This window comes from Trichomycterus rosablanca, chromosome 22, assembly GCF_030014385.1.
Source record: "Trichomycterus rosablanca isolate fTriRos1 chromosome 22, fTriRos1.hap1, whole genome shotgun sequence".
In the NCBI taxonomy this organism is placed as follows: domain Eukaryota; kingdom Metazoa; phylum Chordata; class Actinopteri; order Siluriformes; family Trichomycteridae; genus Trichomycterus; species Trichomycterus rosablanca.
Genome location: NC_086009.1, coordinates 21,283,370 through 21,301,999, shown reverse-complemented (window position 1 = coordinate 21,301,999; position 18,630 = coordinate 21,283,370). Strand labels below are relative to the sequence as shown.

The 18,630-nt window shown below is 38.4% G+C and overlaps 1 protein-coding gene across 1 annotated transcript in view; it reads left to right on the top strand.

Annotated features, from left to right (window-relative positions):
- The window catches only part of ighd (immunoglobulin heavy constant delta), an 87,909-nt gene extending 71,199 nt beyond the window's left edge, over positions 1 to 16,710 (top strand). Inside the window, 12 exon segments of the mRNA XM_063018462.1 lie at positions 154 to 462; positions 9,941 to 10,243; positions 10,580 to 10,870; positions 11,029 to 11,334; positions 11,554 to 11,832; positions 12,228 to 12,518; positions 12,677 to 12,979; positions 13,121 to 13,402; positions 13,523 to 13,849; positions 14,520 to 14,831; positions 15,615 to 15,902; positions 16,324 to 16,710. Coding sequence (XP_062874532.1) covers positions 154 to 462; positions 9,941 to 10,243; positions 10,580 to 10,870; positions 11,029 to 11,334; positions 11,554 to 11,832; positions 12,228 to 12,518; positions 12,677 to 12,979; positions 13,121 to 13,402; positions 13,523 to 13,849; positions 14,520 to 14,831; positions 15,615 to 15,902; positions 16,324 to 16,487 — 3,455 coding nt within the window. The 3' untranslated portion in view covers positions 16,488 to 16,710.
- Positions 16,711 to 18,630: the final 1,920 nt, after the last annotated feature.

The window sequence follows — 18,630 nt, the reverse complement described above, 5'->3', positions numbered from 1 at the left end:
CACCGACAAGGGGAGAACATGCCAACTCCACACAGAAAGGACCCAGACTGCTCCATCTGGAATTTGAACCCAGGGCCTACTTTTAAAATATGTTTCCCATTTGGTTTGTTGACATTATTTTCCCTTTTTCTTTTCTTTTCTTTTTTTCTGCAGAAGTGCAAGCTCCACCAAAGTCCGTGTTTCCCATGTGGCAATGCGGTGAGGTTTCAGGCTCTGTCACCATCGGCTGTTTGTCCCCCGGCTTGACCTCCCCAGATGCGAATTTCAAATGGTCTGATCACAGCGGAAATGCTCTGACTGACTTCATTCAGTATCCGGCGGTGAAAGCGGATGGAGGATACACCTTGATGAGCAGCCTGAAGGTCAAAGCTGACGACTGGAACCAGGACAAGAACTTCAAGTGCCAAGTGGAGAATTCAAAAGGACCCAAAGATGCGATGTTCAAAAAGCCAGAAAAGAAAGGTAAGGAAATCTTAATACCACGTCAACTCTGACACAGCAGAGTGTTTTTAATTATATAATGTCTACTTAAATTACTACATTTACAATGTATGTCCTTTATAGTCAACATAAATTACACAAATATTTATTAGCAATTAATAAATTAGTTCTTAATATAATACAAGAACAACAACTGATACACATATATACACATACATACATTTACATTTAGCAGACACTTTTATCCCCAGTGACTAACAGTACTGTGACAGTATACAGTCTAAGCAATTAAGGGTTAAGGGCCTTGCTCAAGAGCCCAATAGTGGCAACCTGGCAGTGGTGGGGCTTAAACCAGCTACCTTCCAATAACTAGTCCAGCACCTTATCCACTAAGCTACAACTGTGTTGTGTGTATGTATACACACACACACGTATATACATATACAGCATATTTAAAGTACTGTGTGTGTGTGTGTGTGTGTGTGTGTATGTGAAAAGCTAAATTGAAGCGTCCAATGTCTGATTAAATGTCACACCCATATTTTTTCACATGGCACGGAGTCTGCTGATGTGGCTGGTTGAAATGCCTCAAAGAAGTTTGTTGTCTTGAATAATTGCTGTTCCATCCTAACAAAACATCTAACACTAAAGGTCCTACACGCTTTAGGATTTTATGTGTTGTTTTTCTGCAGCTGCTAAACAAGATCTCTTCTCTTTTTATTCTGTTGCTTTTGACTTCTCTCACGTCTTGCCACACTGCACCAGCGCTCTTTAATTCACTGGTTTTCAGCAGCACTGTTCTGAATGTACTCCATAGTGTGTTCTTTTAAAATACATAAACAGTGGAACTTAGTTAAAATACTGAACGTGCATTTTAAAAAGCCTGTATGAAGGAAATTTCCTGCTATCCCTTGGTGTTGTAGACGGGGGTGTTTCTGGGGAATCCACTCCTGTCCATTGTTAAAGACAGTCAAATCAGTTAGTAGTAGTAGTTTTTGTAGTCAAGACATCCTAATAAGATCAAGACCTAAGGTCTTGTGATGTATATTAATACCTTGCAATGGATCTGAGCCCTGTCCAGTGTACTTTTGCCTTGCACCCAGTGTTTAACAGTGGAACACATAAAAAAAAAATCCAGCTTATCTTTAAAACTTCCTTCACTTTATGGTTGGGTCTATTTTCTTATGTTCTATTGTAGCTTCAAATGAGCTCTGTATTGGTACTTCATCATGGCCTAGTGCAGGTGACCTTACTGGGCTGCTGTTTATTACATTTTAATTTATTAAATAAAGTAGTGCCACAGGGACCCAAACAGAATGCTTGTACCACTTATAGCCAAAACCAGTCTTGGTGATAAACTTTACATACCACTGCAACATGAACTATTTCCCTTCTTCCCTGCAAGACTTGCTGTTTTCGCTGCATACCTGTCTGTGTTTGTTTTCCAGTTGTGTCTGGGCAGCTTGCGTCTCTGATTCTAACAACTCCGACCCAAAGGGAAAATAAAACAGCTACCCTCATCTGCTTAGCCAAGCAGTTCTTGCCTAAAATCCACAAATTTTCCTGGACACGTAACGGAAAGCAAATCAATAATCATGTCACCGAGCCAATTTTAAGCAAAGATGAGCAAACTGCCATAAGTACTTTGGAAATAAGCGAAGATGAATGGACGGACTCCATCTCAATCAAATGTATCATCAGTATTATCAGCAATGGCACTGAGGTGAAAGAGGCCGCTTACAGTAAGTATGACATTTCAGTCTATCTGCTTTTGTCTTATTTTAGTTAGTTTGGTCAGCAGATATTAAATCTCTTTGTTTTCTGAGGTATTTGTTGGTGTTCTACAGTTATCAGCAGGTTTTACATTACAGTTGAAGTTAAAACCTGTACATCATGGCGATCAGTCATTGCTCCAGCTTATCTGTGATTGAATATTTACAACATATTACTCTGTCCAAAACTTTAGTGTGAATGTCAGTTATTTAAGTTCATTTAGTATTTAGGACTCCAGTGGCTGATTACAGGAGACTGTTCACAATCAAGCAAGCTGTGCAAATAGGAAGCTCCTGCCACTGCTCTTATCCTTTTCATGTGATTAGCAACAAACTTCGAGCTTAACAGTGTGGATTTTCGGTTCCATCAGGTTTCATTCCTGCACAGCTTTTTCTATGCCTCTGACAATGTAAAGCTGGCTCTACTGTAGACAGTGTCACCCATGTTTAGTTGCAAAGATTTCTGAAAATGACTAAAAACTTACTGTTGTGACAAACATGTCCCTTACAAATATGTTTTGACTTTTGACTTCAACTGTATAGGGCAGGGAACTATGAATTATTTTAGATATATTTGCAGATATTAAGACTATATAACCAAAATCAAATGTATAATCAGCAGATAATCAGCAAAGCAAAGCAAATTTATTCAGAAACTGTGACAAAGGCAGCCAGATTTTCCACCATTTATAATGAACCTGGTTTAAAGTAAAGAATCAGTTTAGGAGCTGCTAAACAACAATTTCTTGTGTTAACATACAATTTTTAACATGATAAGATAAGATAAGATAACACCTTATTGATCTTGAAGAAAATTGCAGATGTGTAATTCTGTTCTCTGGTGTGATGTCCATGTCTAAGAGAAATGAAATATTATTTTTGTCTGTATCTCCCAGCCCTTCTTTTATGTCTGCTTAGTTTTGTTAAAATGTGATTCTTGATAAAAATCGTTCCTTTACTTTTTATACAGTGCCAAACCTGGAGGAACCAAAGGTGGAAATAATACCTCCTAACTTCCAAGACATGTTGATCAATAAAAGTGGCGAGATTACGTGTAAAGCTGAAAGACGTGAGAGTCTCAAGAGCATTTACTGGATGATCGGTAACAATAACATCTCAGCAGTGCTGGCGATCTCTGATGATGCGTACATACTCACCGCCCCGATCTCTTTTGATGAATGGACCAATGGCGTCGAATTCACATGCAAAGTGGATTATGGATCTTTATATATACACCACAAATCAGAGACGTACAAAAGAGAAACAGGTGGGTGATTCTGTTTACTCTTTAGTTTGTTCTAATGTGTAAACAGACCCTCTGGTAACCAAACCATTGCAAAAGAGATAAAAGATAAGATAAGATAAGATAACACTTTATTGATCCCGAAGGAAATTGCAGTTAATCAAGGCTACTTTTAAATGAGAATGTTTTCATCAATTATTTCTCCCTATTATAATAACAATCATTTTCAGATAAATTAAATTATATAATAATGTAAACATAGACGGGGGATCAGTGCACATATTTAAATCCTAAACAGATCAATGAGGCGGACAAACTTTATTAAAGCATCAGTTATATGTCACTAGAGATCTTTTTGTTTTGTTTGTGTATATCTGAACAACATCAGTAATATTTAATGTATATTATTTAGTCTAATATAGCGCATTGCTGTTCTGACATTGATTTTTCATAGCAGTTAGTAATTTAATATAATGTTTTTTTTTATTGATTCAGACGTACAATAAGATGTTAGACCATTTAAAGTTAACAACAGAGAAAGCAAATAATTATGAGACTAAAATATCACCAACTTTGTCAGATTGAAATGAAAGTAACTGGCAACTGGGATGTAATTACTTTAGGTAAATGGTAAATATTTAAATCATAAGTCTTATTGAACTAGCAGTATGCACCAGATATAGAGAGTAATTATCCAATTTGCTTTCAGGTTGTTTTTTATTAGCCTTATATTCACTACAGACTAGCGGCAGTCTCGGCTTTATCTTGGTTCTCTTCTGCTAGCTTTGTGAAATCCATCCAGCTTGGTCAAATACTGAAGTGTAGGGGTGACTGTCTCCCATTTAAATGAATGTAACACAGGTCTGATTTTAATTTTGTCAGACTGGCGGTAATTTGAATGTTTTATTATATCAGAGTTTGGATTATATGACTATTTTATAAATGGCCCAATGTCCCAAAATTGTGGTGAGTACGAACTCAAGTACATTTTGACCTTAACTGTGATCTTGTGTTCTTAGGCGAGAAGCACTGTCCTTTGGTTTACCTGCTCAGCCCACCAGAGAACACAGACATGGTGACCCTGACTTGCTATGTAAAAGACTTCTTCCCCAAAGAGGTGGTCGTGTCTTGGCTAGTTGATGATGAATTACATGAGGTTTCCACTGAAAATGCATGTGCTTTCAAGAACGAATATTCACGATATTCACTGTACAGCCAGCTAACTATTGGCGCTAAGGACTGGGAAAGTGGTAAAGTGTACAGTTGCAGGGTTTTACATGAGGCCATTAACCCCACTGTGAACCTCATATCCAGATCGATTGACAGCAAATCAAAAACTCCCACTGTAGTGAATCTCAGCATGAACACTCCCTGCAGAGAATAACTGGAATTGTTTTGTCTGCTTGTTCTGTTCTGTTTTGTGTTGCTGCAACGTTTTTCTTTTAATGCTGCCATGTAGTGTCTTAAAGTAATGCTTGTGTTCTTTATTTTGATGCTATATGTTCGATGCTGTAGTCTCAATAAAATATTTTAGCATGAAGCCTGTGCGGTTGGTAAATAATATTGTAAGATACAATATAAACTGTATTTAGTAGTTTAATATGGTACGAATTAGGTTTTTACATTTGAAAGAAGATGTACTAAGACTTCTTAAATAATAAGTGTATATAAAAACAGCTACACGTTGTTATGAACTGGCACCATCTCCAGGGTGCATTCCCAACTTGAACTTAGTGTTTCCATGATGGGCTACACTGGCTTTACAACTGGAAAGTGAATTGCTAAAAAAAAAACTGACTATATAAAATGAACCAAAATAGGCAGTTTCCACATTGGTATGAGAGGCATTTAAAGCTAACTGAAGTGGGATAAAACATAATAACGTTTAGTTTAGTTCTGTCCAAAAACTACTAGATGTGCAAATTACCATAGTACCTGCGCTTCAGTCATCATCTAAATGGAAATGTGTACATTAATTGTTTTAGTTATTCATAAGTCATAGTTAGATTAAAATAAAGATTTGATTGCTGACCATTTATCAAATAATCCCAAAACATTGTAGCTACAATTAAACCTATTCATTGAAATGTTAAAATTTTACTATCACTGTTTATCTGCAGTCTACAGTATATTGACAAAACACTAGTCAAAAAATATATAAACATGCACTAATGCAAGTCCATGTTTTGTGTCCTTGTGCATTTTTGTGTCATTTGTCAAGCTTATGTTGTTTTGTTTTAGTGTCTGTCTAACCAGACCTGTAATGACTTTAAATCTAGTCTAATTTATCAGTAGCAAGCCAGGACATTTACCATTTTTTGTTCTACAAACTCATGTTTCTGAAGAAGTCAAGGGTCACCCACTATATTTACATTTACAGCATTTAGCAGATGCTTTTATTCAAAGTGACATACAGTACTGAGACAGTGTATATTGTCTAAGCAATTGATAGTTAAGGGCCCAACAGTGGCAACCTAGCAGTGGTGGGGCTTGAACCAGCGACCTTTGGATTACTAGTCCAGTACCTTAACCGTTATGCTATAACTGCCCTGTGTATATTTCCTGTTTAGATCAGCAAATATTTACCATACATATATTAGCCTACAAATAAGTGAAATGAACCCATAATGAACATTACAACAACAAATTACATGCAACGTTAGTCACCCTAAACCACAAAGAACAATTTTATAATAACTGTTAAAATAGTTTTTGGAACAGAGAGATACTGTGGCTCACACTGCAGATCTTTTTAATACTGATGAGGTGAATGTGTCACAACACAGAGCCTCATACCCTTCTGTGTAAGGGCTTATGTAGTCGCAGACCAGTTAGAGTTCCAATGCTAACTACCTAGCACACAGGCTGGACATCGGGACAAAGGAAGACGGTAGACTGGTCCAACAAATCCTGTTTTTCCCAAGATTATGTGAACGTATATATATACATACATGTTTAAATACTGTGGAATAATTGATATTTAAGCCCGAGCTGGTTACACCAAGTTTTTGTGTGTAAGGACAATATTTACATAGCAGACACTTTTATCCAAAGCGACTTACAATTATGATTGAACACATATTTGATTAGCTGAGAGTTAAGGGCCTTGCTCATGGGCCCAACAGTGGCAACTTGGCAGTGGTGGGGCTTAAACCGGCAACCTTCTGATTACTAGTCCAGTACCTTAACCGCTGAGCTATCACTGGCTATATTATATTCAATGCACATGATTTCCCAACCCCAAATTCCAGTCTGGTAGAATTCAACAGAGAACCAAAGTGTAAATGTGTTAATACACACTTAATCCAAACTGGCAGAAGCCCCAGTGCTCCATACAGTGTTATAAAATATATTAACTTCAAATTGTTGTATGAAAGTGAAGCCACATGGTTCATAGCAGAAACGTTTGTTGTACTGGAGCACAGCCGTACCTCTCTGCCTACCAATCAGTTTATGGCCACAAGTGTAAAAGGCCAGTTAAACCCTAAATACAAGCTAGATGATATAATTTGCACATTTAGGTTTGCACCATCATTAGCAAAAACTGCATCCACATTTTACCACAGAAAATGTGAGAAAATTGTGAATTTAGTTTCCTGTTGTTCCTAATTTTATATATGTTCTGCAATTTGAAGAATTTTACTATAAAAGGCAACCTTTAAAATGATCAGGCTCATGTAGACCTATAAGTGATTGTGAAGTAGTAATTTTGCCTTTGCTGGCTAGACAGGCTTGCAAAATGCCTAGCTCTGAGTGCATGTATAGGATTCCAAATTAATGTGGGTATATTAAAATACTTACAAAATAATGACATTAAAAGTTTGGTATAAAGTAAAAGCACAAACATTCTAACTGAACCACAATGGCAGACCATTTGGGCCAGTGTCTGGGTTACTGGGCGTTTTGTGTGTACATTCCCACTTGCATTGCTCATGTGTAACAAATACAGTATAAACTGGTGTGTTTGTGTTCCTGCAGATTTTCTGGTACTGACTGAGGGGTGCGACCATGATATAGTGGAGTCTGACAATAACACAACAAGTACAGCTCTGACTTTTGTCTTTCTGTTCCTGTTCACCCTCTTCTACAGCATTGCTGCCACTGTTATCAAGGTAATCAGAGAAACGTAAATATAATGATATAATAAGAGAAACAGATTTCCTAACTGCAGGAACATGCTGCAATATTTTGTGTTACATACAACAGTTAATGTGTCGCTATGATTTTGGATAAATTGAATACAATAGATTATAGGATAAATAGAACAATATGTAAACATTTACATTTTATTGCTGTTTGTTAATCTACCCATACAGTTTAGTTCTGGATGGTTGTGTGTCTGGTCCACAGTCAAACATAAATACATTCAATATAATTAGCAATAATTACGATATAATCTAATAGTTAGATCTTCATTTAGTCAGTTATATTGCCTTTTAGTTATTCACTTATTATTTATGAATCTTTTTGCATTTTTATGCCATTTGCAGACACACACACACACACACACACACACAATCATTTTGTTTGCATACACGTTAGTACATTTATTTGGAATCTCATTTAATCAGGTCTCCAGTGCTGTATGTAACACATTTGCTAAAAGTTTGAACATGATTTATTTCTTTTCCTGCTTATTTTATTATTTATTTTGTTTACTAAAGTGTTTCAATTTGTCCTTTCAGATAAAATGAGTGTTGGACAGAACGACTTCTGACTCCTGACTAGTTTCTTACCTTATTGTTTTGATATATTTTTCTACTGAATGTTTTAAATCTGTAAATATTTTCTTTACTTTGACCTGTTTTTCATGCTTTTACTAAAATAAATATATTTTTAATATACGCTATTAAATGTGTCGTCTGTCCTATACAATACAAGTCGGTTACCAGTAAATGCTTTAATAAAATTTAATATAAAATCTACAAATCTGTAAAGATATTACAAGTGCAGCAACTTTTAATGGTATATCGTAGCAGATTTTTACATATATCTCATTTTCTTGTATTTACATTTACTAGTTTTGTAGTAAAAAGTTATCTACAGCTTTTTCATTTTTAATGAGATTCTAGTAAATCAATGGTAATACAATGACTGAACCTACTTTGTAGTGCTAAGTCTAATTATATAAATCAGCTCATTATTAACCTGACTCTATGCTTTACTGATGTGATTTCAAAACCCACATGTTTTGTTATTTACTGTGAAGAACTGTGTGAATTTTCAAATGCAATAAAATGTCTGTCTGTATAAAGTGCTCTTGTGTTTGATTGTGAAAATATTGTTTAATATCCTGTACAACGTTTTAAATAGAGACCGAAGCGTAATGATAAAAGTCACTGAGCCAAGCAGAAGTAAAGCATGTGTTGCATAATAGTGCATATAAATGCTATAATGCCAAATGCAAATGGAACATTTCTTCCTGTGCAGGTGCGTTTCACTGGGTCCGAAGGGCGCAGATGCCCTTTCACTTCTGCTTTTGGGTGGCATGAACGTTTATTTGTGGCCGGCTTATTGCTTAAGGCTTCCAGCCGCTGTCTGCTGTGCTAACCGAAGCTTGGCCTGCACTTCCTCCCCTCTCACACATGTATAGTACAGCCGAAAACAAAACACAAGTGCACTGGACCCTGCTGACCAGACCATGTGTAGGTGGTGAACATATGACATTTACATGGTAATGACACAGTAGTTGTTGCTGTAGTGGTATAAGTATCAGGTGAAACAGTGTTGTTGGGATGCTAACCATTACTGGCTTCTTTATTAGGCACAAATACATAAATGCATTACACAGCTTATTGTTTCATGTTTTCCAGGGGAGCCAATATTTGTGGCGGAGACTGTACCTACTTACTTTAATTAAAGCAGTTAGATATGTAAAACTACAGTATATCTAGTGGTTAACATGCCAGTAGGTACAAATTTGACCTTTATTTGCAATGAAATGAAAATTTTTTTTGCTTATTACAGAGTATAATACTTTATAATTACTGTTGATAGTATTGATAATAATAGATACACACAAGGTCAATGGGTGTGCCTGCAAAGAACTTTTTATCAGAGTAGCCCCCTCCACTGAGATCCAGGTTTGAAATTTAGCTGTGCTATCGGCTGGCCCGTCACCTACACAGTCATGATTGGTCATGTCTGAGGGAGAAGCAGGTAGGATATTCCTGCCATGCATCCAGTGTTCCCTGGTGGAAGTGGATCAGGAATGGCTGCTGATGAAAATGAATGACAGGAAATGAGGTTGTGTTGTCAAATCTTAATAAAACAGTCACAGGTGTAAGTTTTTGCTTACATACCATGATATACACAAAAAATAATAAAAAAGTAAACAAACAATTCACAAATTAATACAAAATTCTAAATTCCAGGACTGTTCTGTGTCCTGACAGCTAATAGGACAGTAAGACAGTAAGGTATTTTTGCTCATGACTGAATAATCACGCTATTAAAACTAGTTTTTTTCTCTGACTGTTTACAGTTATGCAAGTGATTGAGCCCAATATCACCACTGCCATCAGTAAAGAGGATGACAACAAAATGAAGCTGCTGTGTTTGTTGGATGGATTTTATCCTAAAAATCTGAACATCAAGTGGCTTGAAGACAATACGTTAGTCAGAGAGCAACCGGTCACAAACATCTTTGAAAATCAAGACAAGAGGTCCTTCACAGCCGTGAGTGAAATATCCATTGAGGCACAGCGATGGAACCAGGGCAAAAATTTCACCTGTGAAGCAACACACAACAGCAAGGACATCAGGAAATCATCCAGCAAGTGTACAGGTCAGAGCCACTAAAACAGCATTAAAAATAATAGGTAATATAGGTTAGATGGTCAAATGTATGTGGACACATGACCATCACATTTAGCGTTTGCCTGTTGGGCATCTTCTTCTAAAATAAATTGAACTGGTGCTCTGCTCTTCCAGCATCCACCTTTCTGAAGTTTAGCACAGATGCTGACTGGCAAGCCCTGGATCAAAGTTGGGATTCAAATTTATCCCAAAAGTATTGCGTGTTGTTAAAGTCAGGGCTATGTACAGGCTAGGCAGTATGTTTATAACATCCTAATCTTCTACTTTTACACACTGTAACTGTTTTGTTTGTTAAACATTGCAGCTCATCCATCATCCAAACCACTGATACGCCTAGAGAAACCTCGTCTCGAATCCATACTGACTGATTCACAGGTTACAGCATCTTGTATTGTTGAGTCTGCGGCTGACACACAAGTATCGTGGTGGAAAAATGGACAGAACCAAATGCAAACCCCCACTGTACAGAGAGATGATCAGACCTTAGTTAGCAAGCTGACCATCTTGACAGCAGACTGGAAACAAATGCAAACATTAACATGCAGAGCTGAAAAGCCTTGTGTTCCCAGGCAGGAGGAAACTCTTACAATTATTGGTAAGTCTTACAAAATCTGTAGTGGAACCAGTAAGCCTCCATGTTCTGGTACTCACTCGAACCCTTAATCTGCATGCATCCATGACAGAGCAGCAGATTGAGATGGTCTGAAATAACATTAAGCTTAATCATGGTAAATTGTTGCTCATGTTCCACAGAGCCAGTGCCAAAACCCCCCACGGTGTTGATCAGGAGGACTCTTGAAGACGTACTGAATGGAGAAAATGCTGTTTTAGAGTGTGTTGCCAGAGATCCACCTTCCGGTGAGATCGCCATCACCCTACAGGACAACAACGCTAAGATTCTCGAAGCTCAGTATGTGAATCTGCCCAAAGGTCTTCAGACGATCAGTGCACGATTTACTGTTCCCAATACCCACCAAACTAAAGACAAGCGCTTCACGTGTCAGGTTCAGATAAGCCACTCACAACAATGGACGTCCTCCGATACAGCAAATATCTTTGGTGAGCAATAATTCTATATCACATCTACATGAGAACTGTATATTACTCTCAACCCTGGACACACACATCTACCATCCTTCAGATCCAGAATCACACAGAGGGGTTTTATGTATAAATGTTTTCATTGCCAAAAATACGATGATGATGTTTTTAGGTGTTTATGAAGAGTAACATGATGGCAAATCATCTTCATGCTACGGTTTCTTTTCTTTTTCCCAGATGATCCTTCCGTTGAACTTTTAGTGGTTGACAGTTTGGATAAATCTGTATCGAAGGCACAGAAACTTCTTTGCTCTGGAACAGGAACAAACCCAGAGATCAGTTGGCTCCCCAGATCTGTGGGAAACGGTCGTTCTGAAAAAACAATGCAGAAAGATGGACGTGTGAAGGTGATTAATGAGCTACTGGTTCTACAGCAGGACTGGAATCAAGAAATTACCTGTGAGGTTAAAGATCGGACTAACCGAGTCCAAAAAAAAAGCCCTCGTCTTTGTGCAGGTAATTAAATTGGGATTAATCCTTTAAAAAAGGTTATGATCTTTGAAGATTTTCATTCTACTGTGTGCAGACTTGCTGTATGTATATGTAATGTAGGCATGTGAATGTACATCTTATTAGTACTTTTACATTTAAGATGTTATTAAAAAGCTATTATTATATTAGAGTGCCGTATAGAAAATAAATAAGCTGTTGTCTTTGACCAATTCTTCCGTCATTGTTTGTATAATGATACTGCACGGCTGTAGAATTTATTTTATGTACTTGTTGACTGATGCAGCAGAATCCCTAAAGCACAAAATGTGTAAATACTTTTAGCTATGGATTGTATGTTTATAACATCCTAATCTTCTACTTTTACACACTGTAACTGTTTTGTTTGTAAAACATTGCAGCTCATGCATCATCCAAACCACTGATACGCCTAGAGAAACCTCGTCTCGAATCCATACTGACTGATTCACAGGTTACAGCATCTTGTATTGTTGAGGCTGCGGCTGACACACAAGTATCGTGGTTGAACAATAGAAACATGAAAATGCAACCCCCCACTGAACAGACAGTGGATCAGACCTTAGTTAGCAAGCTGACCATCTCGACAGAAGACTGGAAAAAACTGCAAACATTAACATGCAGAGCTGAAAAGCCTTGTTTTCCCAAGCAGGAGGAAACTCTTCAAATTAATGGTAAGTATTACAAAATCTGTAGTGGAACCAGTAAGCCTCCATGTTCTGGTTCTCATTCGAACCCTTAATCTGCATGCATCCATGACAGAGCAGCAGATTGAGATGGTCTGAAATAACACTAAGCTTAATCATGGTAAATTGTTGCTCATGTTCCACAGAGCCAGTGCCGAAAACTCCCACGGTGTTGATCAGGAGGACTCTTGAAGACGTGAATGGAGAAAATGCTGTTTTAGAGTGTGTTGCCAGAGATCCACCTTCCGGTGAGATCGCCATCACCCTACAGGCCAACAACGCTAAGATTCTCGAAGCTCAGTATGTGAATGTGCCCGAAGGTCTTCAGACGATCAGTGCGCGATTTAGTGTTCCCAATACCCACCAAACTAAAGACAAGCGCTTCACGTGTCAGGTTCAGATAAGCCACTCGCAACAATGGACGTCCTCCGATACAGCAAATATCTTTGGTGAGCAATAATTTTATATAAAAAATTATTTCCTCCACATGACATCTATATATGTTTGGCAATTTGTGAGTGAATAATATAAAGATAACTTTTTTAAAAATATTTATGAAGAGTAACATGATGGTGATTTTTTTCCCCCAGATGATCCTTCTGTTGAACTTTTAGTGGTTGACAGTTTGGATAAATCTGTATCGACGGCACAGAAACTTCTTTGCTCTGGAACAGGAACGAACCCAGAGATCAGTTGGCTCCCCAGATCTGTGGGAAACGATCGTTCTGAACAAACAATGCAGAAAGATGGACGTGTGAAAGTGATTAGTGAGCTACTGGTTCCACAGCAGGACTGGAATAAAAAAGTGACGTTTACCTGTGAGGTTATGGACCAGAATAAGCAAGTCCAGCAAAGTACCAGCTTTTGTGCAGGTAGTTAAATTAAGCATGGTCCCTCTAAAAGGTTTAAATAGTTTTGTTAGACTATAATATAAATATGTACATGTCTGTGTAAGTACATATTAAAAAATAATACCATTTTTAATCTCTTAGTGACCCCAGCTTCTGCTCAGCGTGCACAGGTCTACCTGTTGGGTCCAACACTCAGTGATATGAGATCAGGTGATGAGGTCTCTGTGACCTGCTTGCTGCTTGGCTACAAGCTCAAGGACTTCTTGATTACTTGGAGAGTTGGTAAGGATAATTCATATCAGAGTGTGACCACCGAAGCCCCCAAAGACCATGCTAATGGAACGCAGAGTATTCAAAGTACTTTAAAAGTACCTGCTGCGCAGTGGAACGCATACGCAGTTGTTACCTGTGAGGTGCAACACGTCTGCTCCCAAAACAAGCAGCAGCAGGTCATATCCAAAACTAAAGGTAAGCATACTTAAAATTATCCTACAGAGCCTTTCTGACCAGTGTTTTAGATTTTGTGTTATTTATTGCTATTATGTTACCCAAAATTGTAATAACAGGGCAAGGTTTTGGGGATGTTATGGTTAGAGCATCCCAAGGTGCAGGAATACACATGAGTGTTCCTAGAAGTGTAGTAAGAGGCTGGAGCACCCCGAAATGTATGAGAGGTCAGGAGCATTTCCAAGGAGAATAAATAAGCAGTAAGGGTCAAGAAATGGTCTGTAGAAAGGTTCAAAAGCATCTCCAAAAGGTAAAAAAAAAGTTCCAAAGGTGTCCCAAAACATAAGACTGGACACCAGCGTCCCTGAGCATATGCATTATGGGGTCAGAAGAATCCACAAAAGAGCATTTGCTAAATAGTCGCATAGGAAGTGTCAGAAAAGTCCCCTAATTCTGATATGATCAGGAGCACCTTCAAGCAAGAGAAGAGTCAGGATTGACCCCAGATTTAGAAATTGTCAGGAGCATCCCCATGCCTGGGAGGGGTTAGAAGCCGCCCCTTGAGTAGAAAAGGTCAGGAGAGTCTTGGGTGAAGAAGAGTCAGAAACTTTTCCTAAGTTAAAAAAGTTTCACAACACTGTAGAAAGGCTAATAGTTTTATTTTTAACTTTGGCATGATCTGTGTCCCTAGACCTCAAACAACCTACAGTCCGAATTATTCAACCCAGTGAGGAGGACCCGTCAGGCTCGCAGAGCTCAGCTCTTCTTTGTCTGATCTCTGGGTTCCATCCTGCTGAGATCTCTGTGCATTGGAAGCTAAACGGGTACCAGCTGGATGCGACTCATTTCACCAACAGTCCCGTGGGCACTAGTCCTACAGGTCTGGATTATTTCATGTACAGCACACTGAAGTTATCAGCGAGGGAAGATGGAACTTATGACTGTATAGTCAACCACCAGTCCTCCGAAAAGCCAATCGTCCAGACAACGAACAACATATATGGTGAGTGATTTGCCACACCCTGTCTCTAATTTTGGAAAGAAAAATGATTTTATTTTACTTTATACTGGTGTAGCTTTCTACTGAACATTAAACAAAGAACAGAAGCTGATAATAATCTGTGGGAAAAAACAAAAACCTAAAAACTATGCTCACTCGCAAGTAAATTATGGTAAGAGAGGGGACTCATACCATCCACCAAATGACACCCTATAAACTCTACCATTAGCTGTGTCTCTTCTATCAGAGCTACCACACTGAAGGACGTAAATACATCTTTCTTTCAAGACATGATGCCAGTCATTATGCTCGTTGGAGTGCTCTATCATCCCCATTCCATATATGAACTCATATAAACCCATGATTGGTTAGTGCCACTTTAATTCATACAAAACAGACTATCCTGCCAAATGCAAGGCTAATTGTGATGTTTTGGAAGCATGGACTTGGATGGCTACATCAGCATATTGGACGCTTTACTGTTGAGACCCAAACCAACAAACCCAAAACACTGTTTCTTTAAACCTTGACGTTTTGATATAGCGATTGACAGTATTATAATTCCTGTGTCAGCTCCACTATCTGTATCAATTTAAACAACCTTCAGTTAAACAGATAATTAATTCATTAAAGCACTGCTGATGTAGTTCTCATTTCATACCACATTTTACATTTTATATACCAACATTTACCAAAGTATCCAATCCTTTCACACTGCAGAAGATATCTGATTTGCTTTAGGGTTAAAATTCAAGTTTAACTCTTTCTTTTTTGTCCGTCACCCAGGCTCTCTGCAGAAATCTAGTCTCACTGTGGAGGTGCTGCAGGGCCAAGATATGTTGGTATGTCTGGTGAACAACTACAGCCCATCAGCTATTAACATCACCTGGCTCATGAACGGCGCGTCAGTACAGCACAAGTACAACACCACCAGTCCCGCCAAAGGGCCCGATGGGAAATTCAGTGTTAAAAGCAGCCTGTATTTCCCTTTATCTCAATGGAGACCTGGAGCTACGTACACGTGCAGCGTCAATCACGTGACTGGCACAATAAACCGCAGCGCTAACAAACCAGGTGATTTTTGCTGAGTTTTTACATGCATATATATACTGTATATATACATACACACAAGGCCTCACGGCAAGTAGGGCATGGCTTTGATTCCCGGCCAGATGATTTGCTAATCCATGACACACATTTGGTACCAACTTAGTGCTCTGGACCTCCTAAAAAATTTTATTTCTTTTGCTCTTTTCTCAAAATTGAACCACACTGTGTTATTGCACACCTAAATAATTCAAATGCCCACCAAAAGGTGATGTCCTAGTAACATCTTTTGTAGGGCAGTTGTTGCCGGTACTTGACTAGTAATCAGAAGATCGCCAGTTTAAGCCCCACCACTGCCAGGCTGTTACTACCTTGAGGTTCTTTCTTGGTTCGGTACAGTGACAGACTTCCTACAGAACTTAACTGGAACTTTTCTCTCTTTTTACAGAAAATATCAGAGACATTATATTTGTGGACGGGAGCGGTTTCGAAGAAACCGATCAGGACTGGGCTGAAGAAACCTGGAACATGGCCTGTGCCTTTATCGGACTCTTCATCGTCTCTCTGATCTATGGATGCGCCGTCACGCTCGTTAAAGTGAAGGTCGCTTGATCCGCCATTTTGTTGTTATTGTTGTTGTTTTGTTATGAATGGAGTTAGCTAATGCTTTACGGTCATGTGTAGAATACAGTGTTTAAGAACCTTTTTCTTCAAATAAGAATGAATAAAAATGCAGAATTAAAAAAATTACCTTCTGATTGATGATGTAAATAAGTTTTTCTGTAAGAAGCTGATATTTTTAATATAGCGACTTTTCTACTGCTAACTCTGTACCGCAAATAAAATCTCCTTGCAAACCAACCATCGCTTTTATTTCTAGTAGCAGCAATAATAAAGCAATAAGTCACGAGAGGCCGTGCGTTACTGTGATTTTAGCACGGGGATGACGTTTTTGGCACGACGCGAAGCGGAGTGCCTAAAACTTCGTTCCCCGTGCTAAAATCATAACAGTAACGCACGGTCTCGAGTGGCTTATTGCTTTTATAAAACGGCGGTAAACATAAAATACAATAAATACAACAATATTTAATTCATAAATGTATTTATTGTGGATAAACTTACAATAAAGCATTCTTCCGCGATGGCAGGTAGTTCCTTAAAAGTGTTGCTAGGCAACATGAAGGCGAAAATAACATTAACTTTCTCTATTCAGTGGCGTATTAATATGGAATGATGTGAGGTGGTCCTAGGTGTGCGTTTATCGGGGATTTTACAACGGCTTCGAACGCGGCTCAGCCAATCAGATTTTAGGACCGGAACTATCCGTTTTATAACAGTAGTTTTAGTATCAGTCATAATTATAGTAGCGGTGTTGCTCTTAAAATAAGGACTAAGTTTTAGTTTATTATTTTACCAGAAGATGGAGACACAGTACAAGTGGAATCTTGAACAATCTGAAAGTGCTCGTCCGTTATTTGTGGCCTCTCTGAGTAACACCAAACATTAGTGATAAAGTGAACATCACCTAACTGAGTCTAAATTATAATAGATTAGTCTAAAACAAGGTCGTTTGTTTGTTTATTAGAATTTTAACGTCATGTTTTACACTTTGGTTACATTCATGACAGGAACAGTAGTTTATCTTCACACAAGGTTAATCAGTTCACAAGATTATATCGAACACAGTCATGGACAATTTAGCATCTCCAATTCACCTCACTTGCATGTCTTTGGACTGTGGGAGGAAATCGGAGCACCCGGAGTAAACCCACGCAGACACGGGGACCGGACCGCCCTACCTGGGGATCGAACCCAGGACCTTCTTGTTGTGAAGCGACAGTGCTACCCACTTAGCCACCGTGCTGCCCAAAACAAGGTCGAAAACATGGAATCAACACTGAGGGGAACAAATCTACAAGTTTGGGCAGGTGGGTCTTTTATGCCATTCTAAACATTCCTGTCAAATTAGCTGATCTGAACACAAACAGGTTCAAACATTACGCAAAGCTAATAAGTGGCTTATTTATTTATCATATTTACACCAGTATATTATGGGGACATTTTAAGCATACAGTGGTGCTTGAAAGTTTGTGAACCCTTTAGAATTTTCTATATTTCTGCATAAATATCATCAGATTTTGATTTACTTTATCCTAAAAGTAGATAAAGAGAACCCAGTTAAACAAATGAGACAAAAATATTGTACTTGGTCATTTATTTATTGAGGAAAATGATCCAATATTACATATTTGTATTACATATTTCAGTATCTGATGCGACCACCCTTTGCAGCAATAACTGGAACTAAATGTTTCCGGTAACTGTTGATCAGTCCTGCACACCGGCTTGGAGGAATTTTAGCCCATTCCTCCGTACAGAACAGCTTCAATTCTGGGATGTTGGTGGGTTTCCTCACATGAACTGCTCGCTTCAGGTCCTTCCACAACATTTCCATTGGATTAAGGTCAGGACTTTGACTTGGCCATTCCAAAACATTAACTTTATTCTTCTTTAACCATTCTTTGTAGAACGACTTGTGTGCTTAGGGTCGTTGTCTTGCTGCATGACCCACCTTCTCTTGAGATTCAGTTCATGGACAGATGTCCTGACATTTTCCTTAAGAATTCTCTGATATAATTCAGAATTCATTGTTCCATCAATGATGGCAAGCCGTCCTGGCCCAGATGCAGCAAAACAGGCCCAAACCATGATACTACCACCACCACCATGTTTCACAGATGGGATAAGGTTCTTA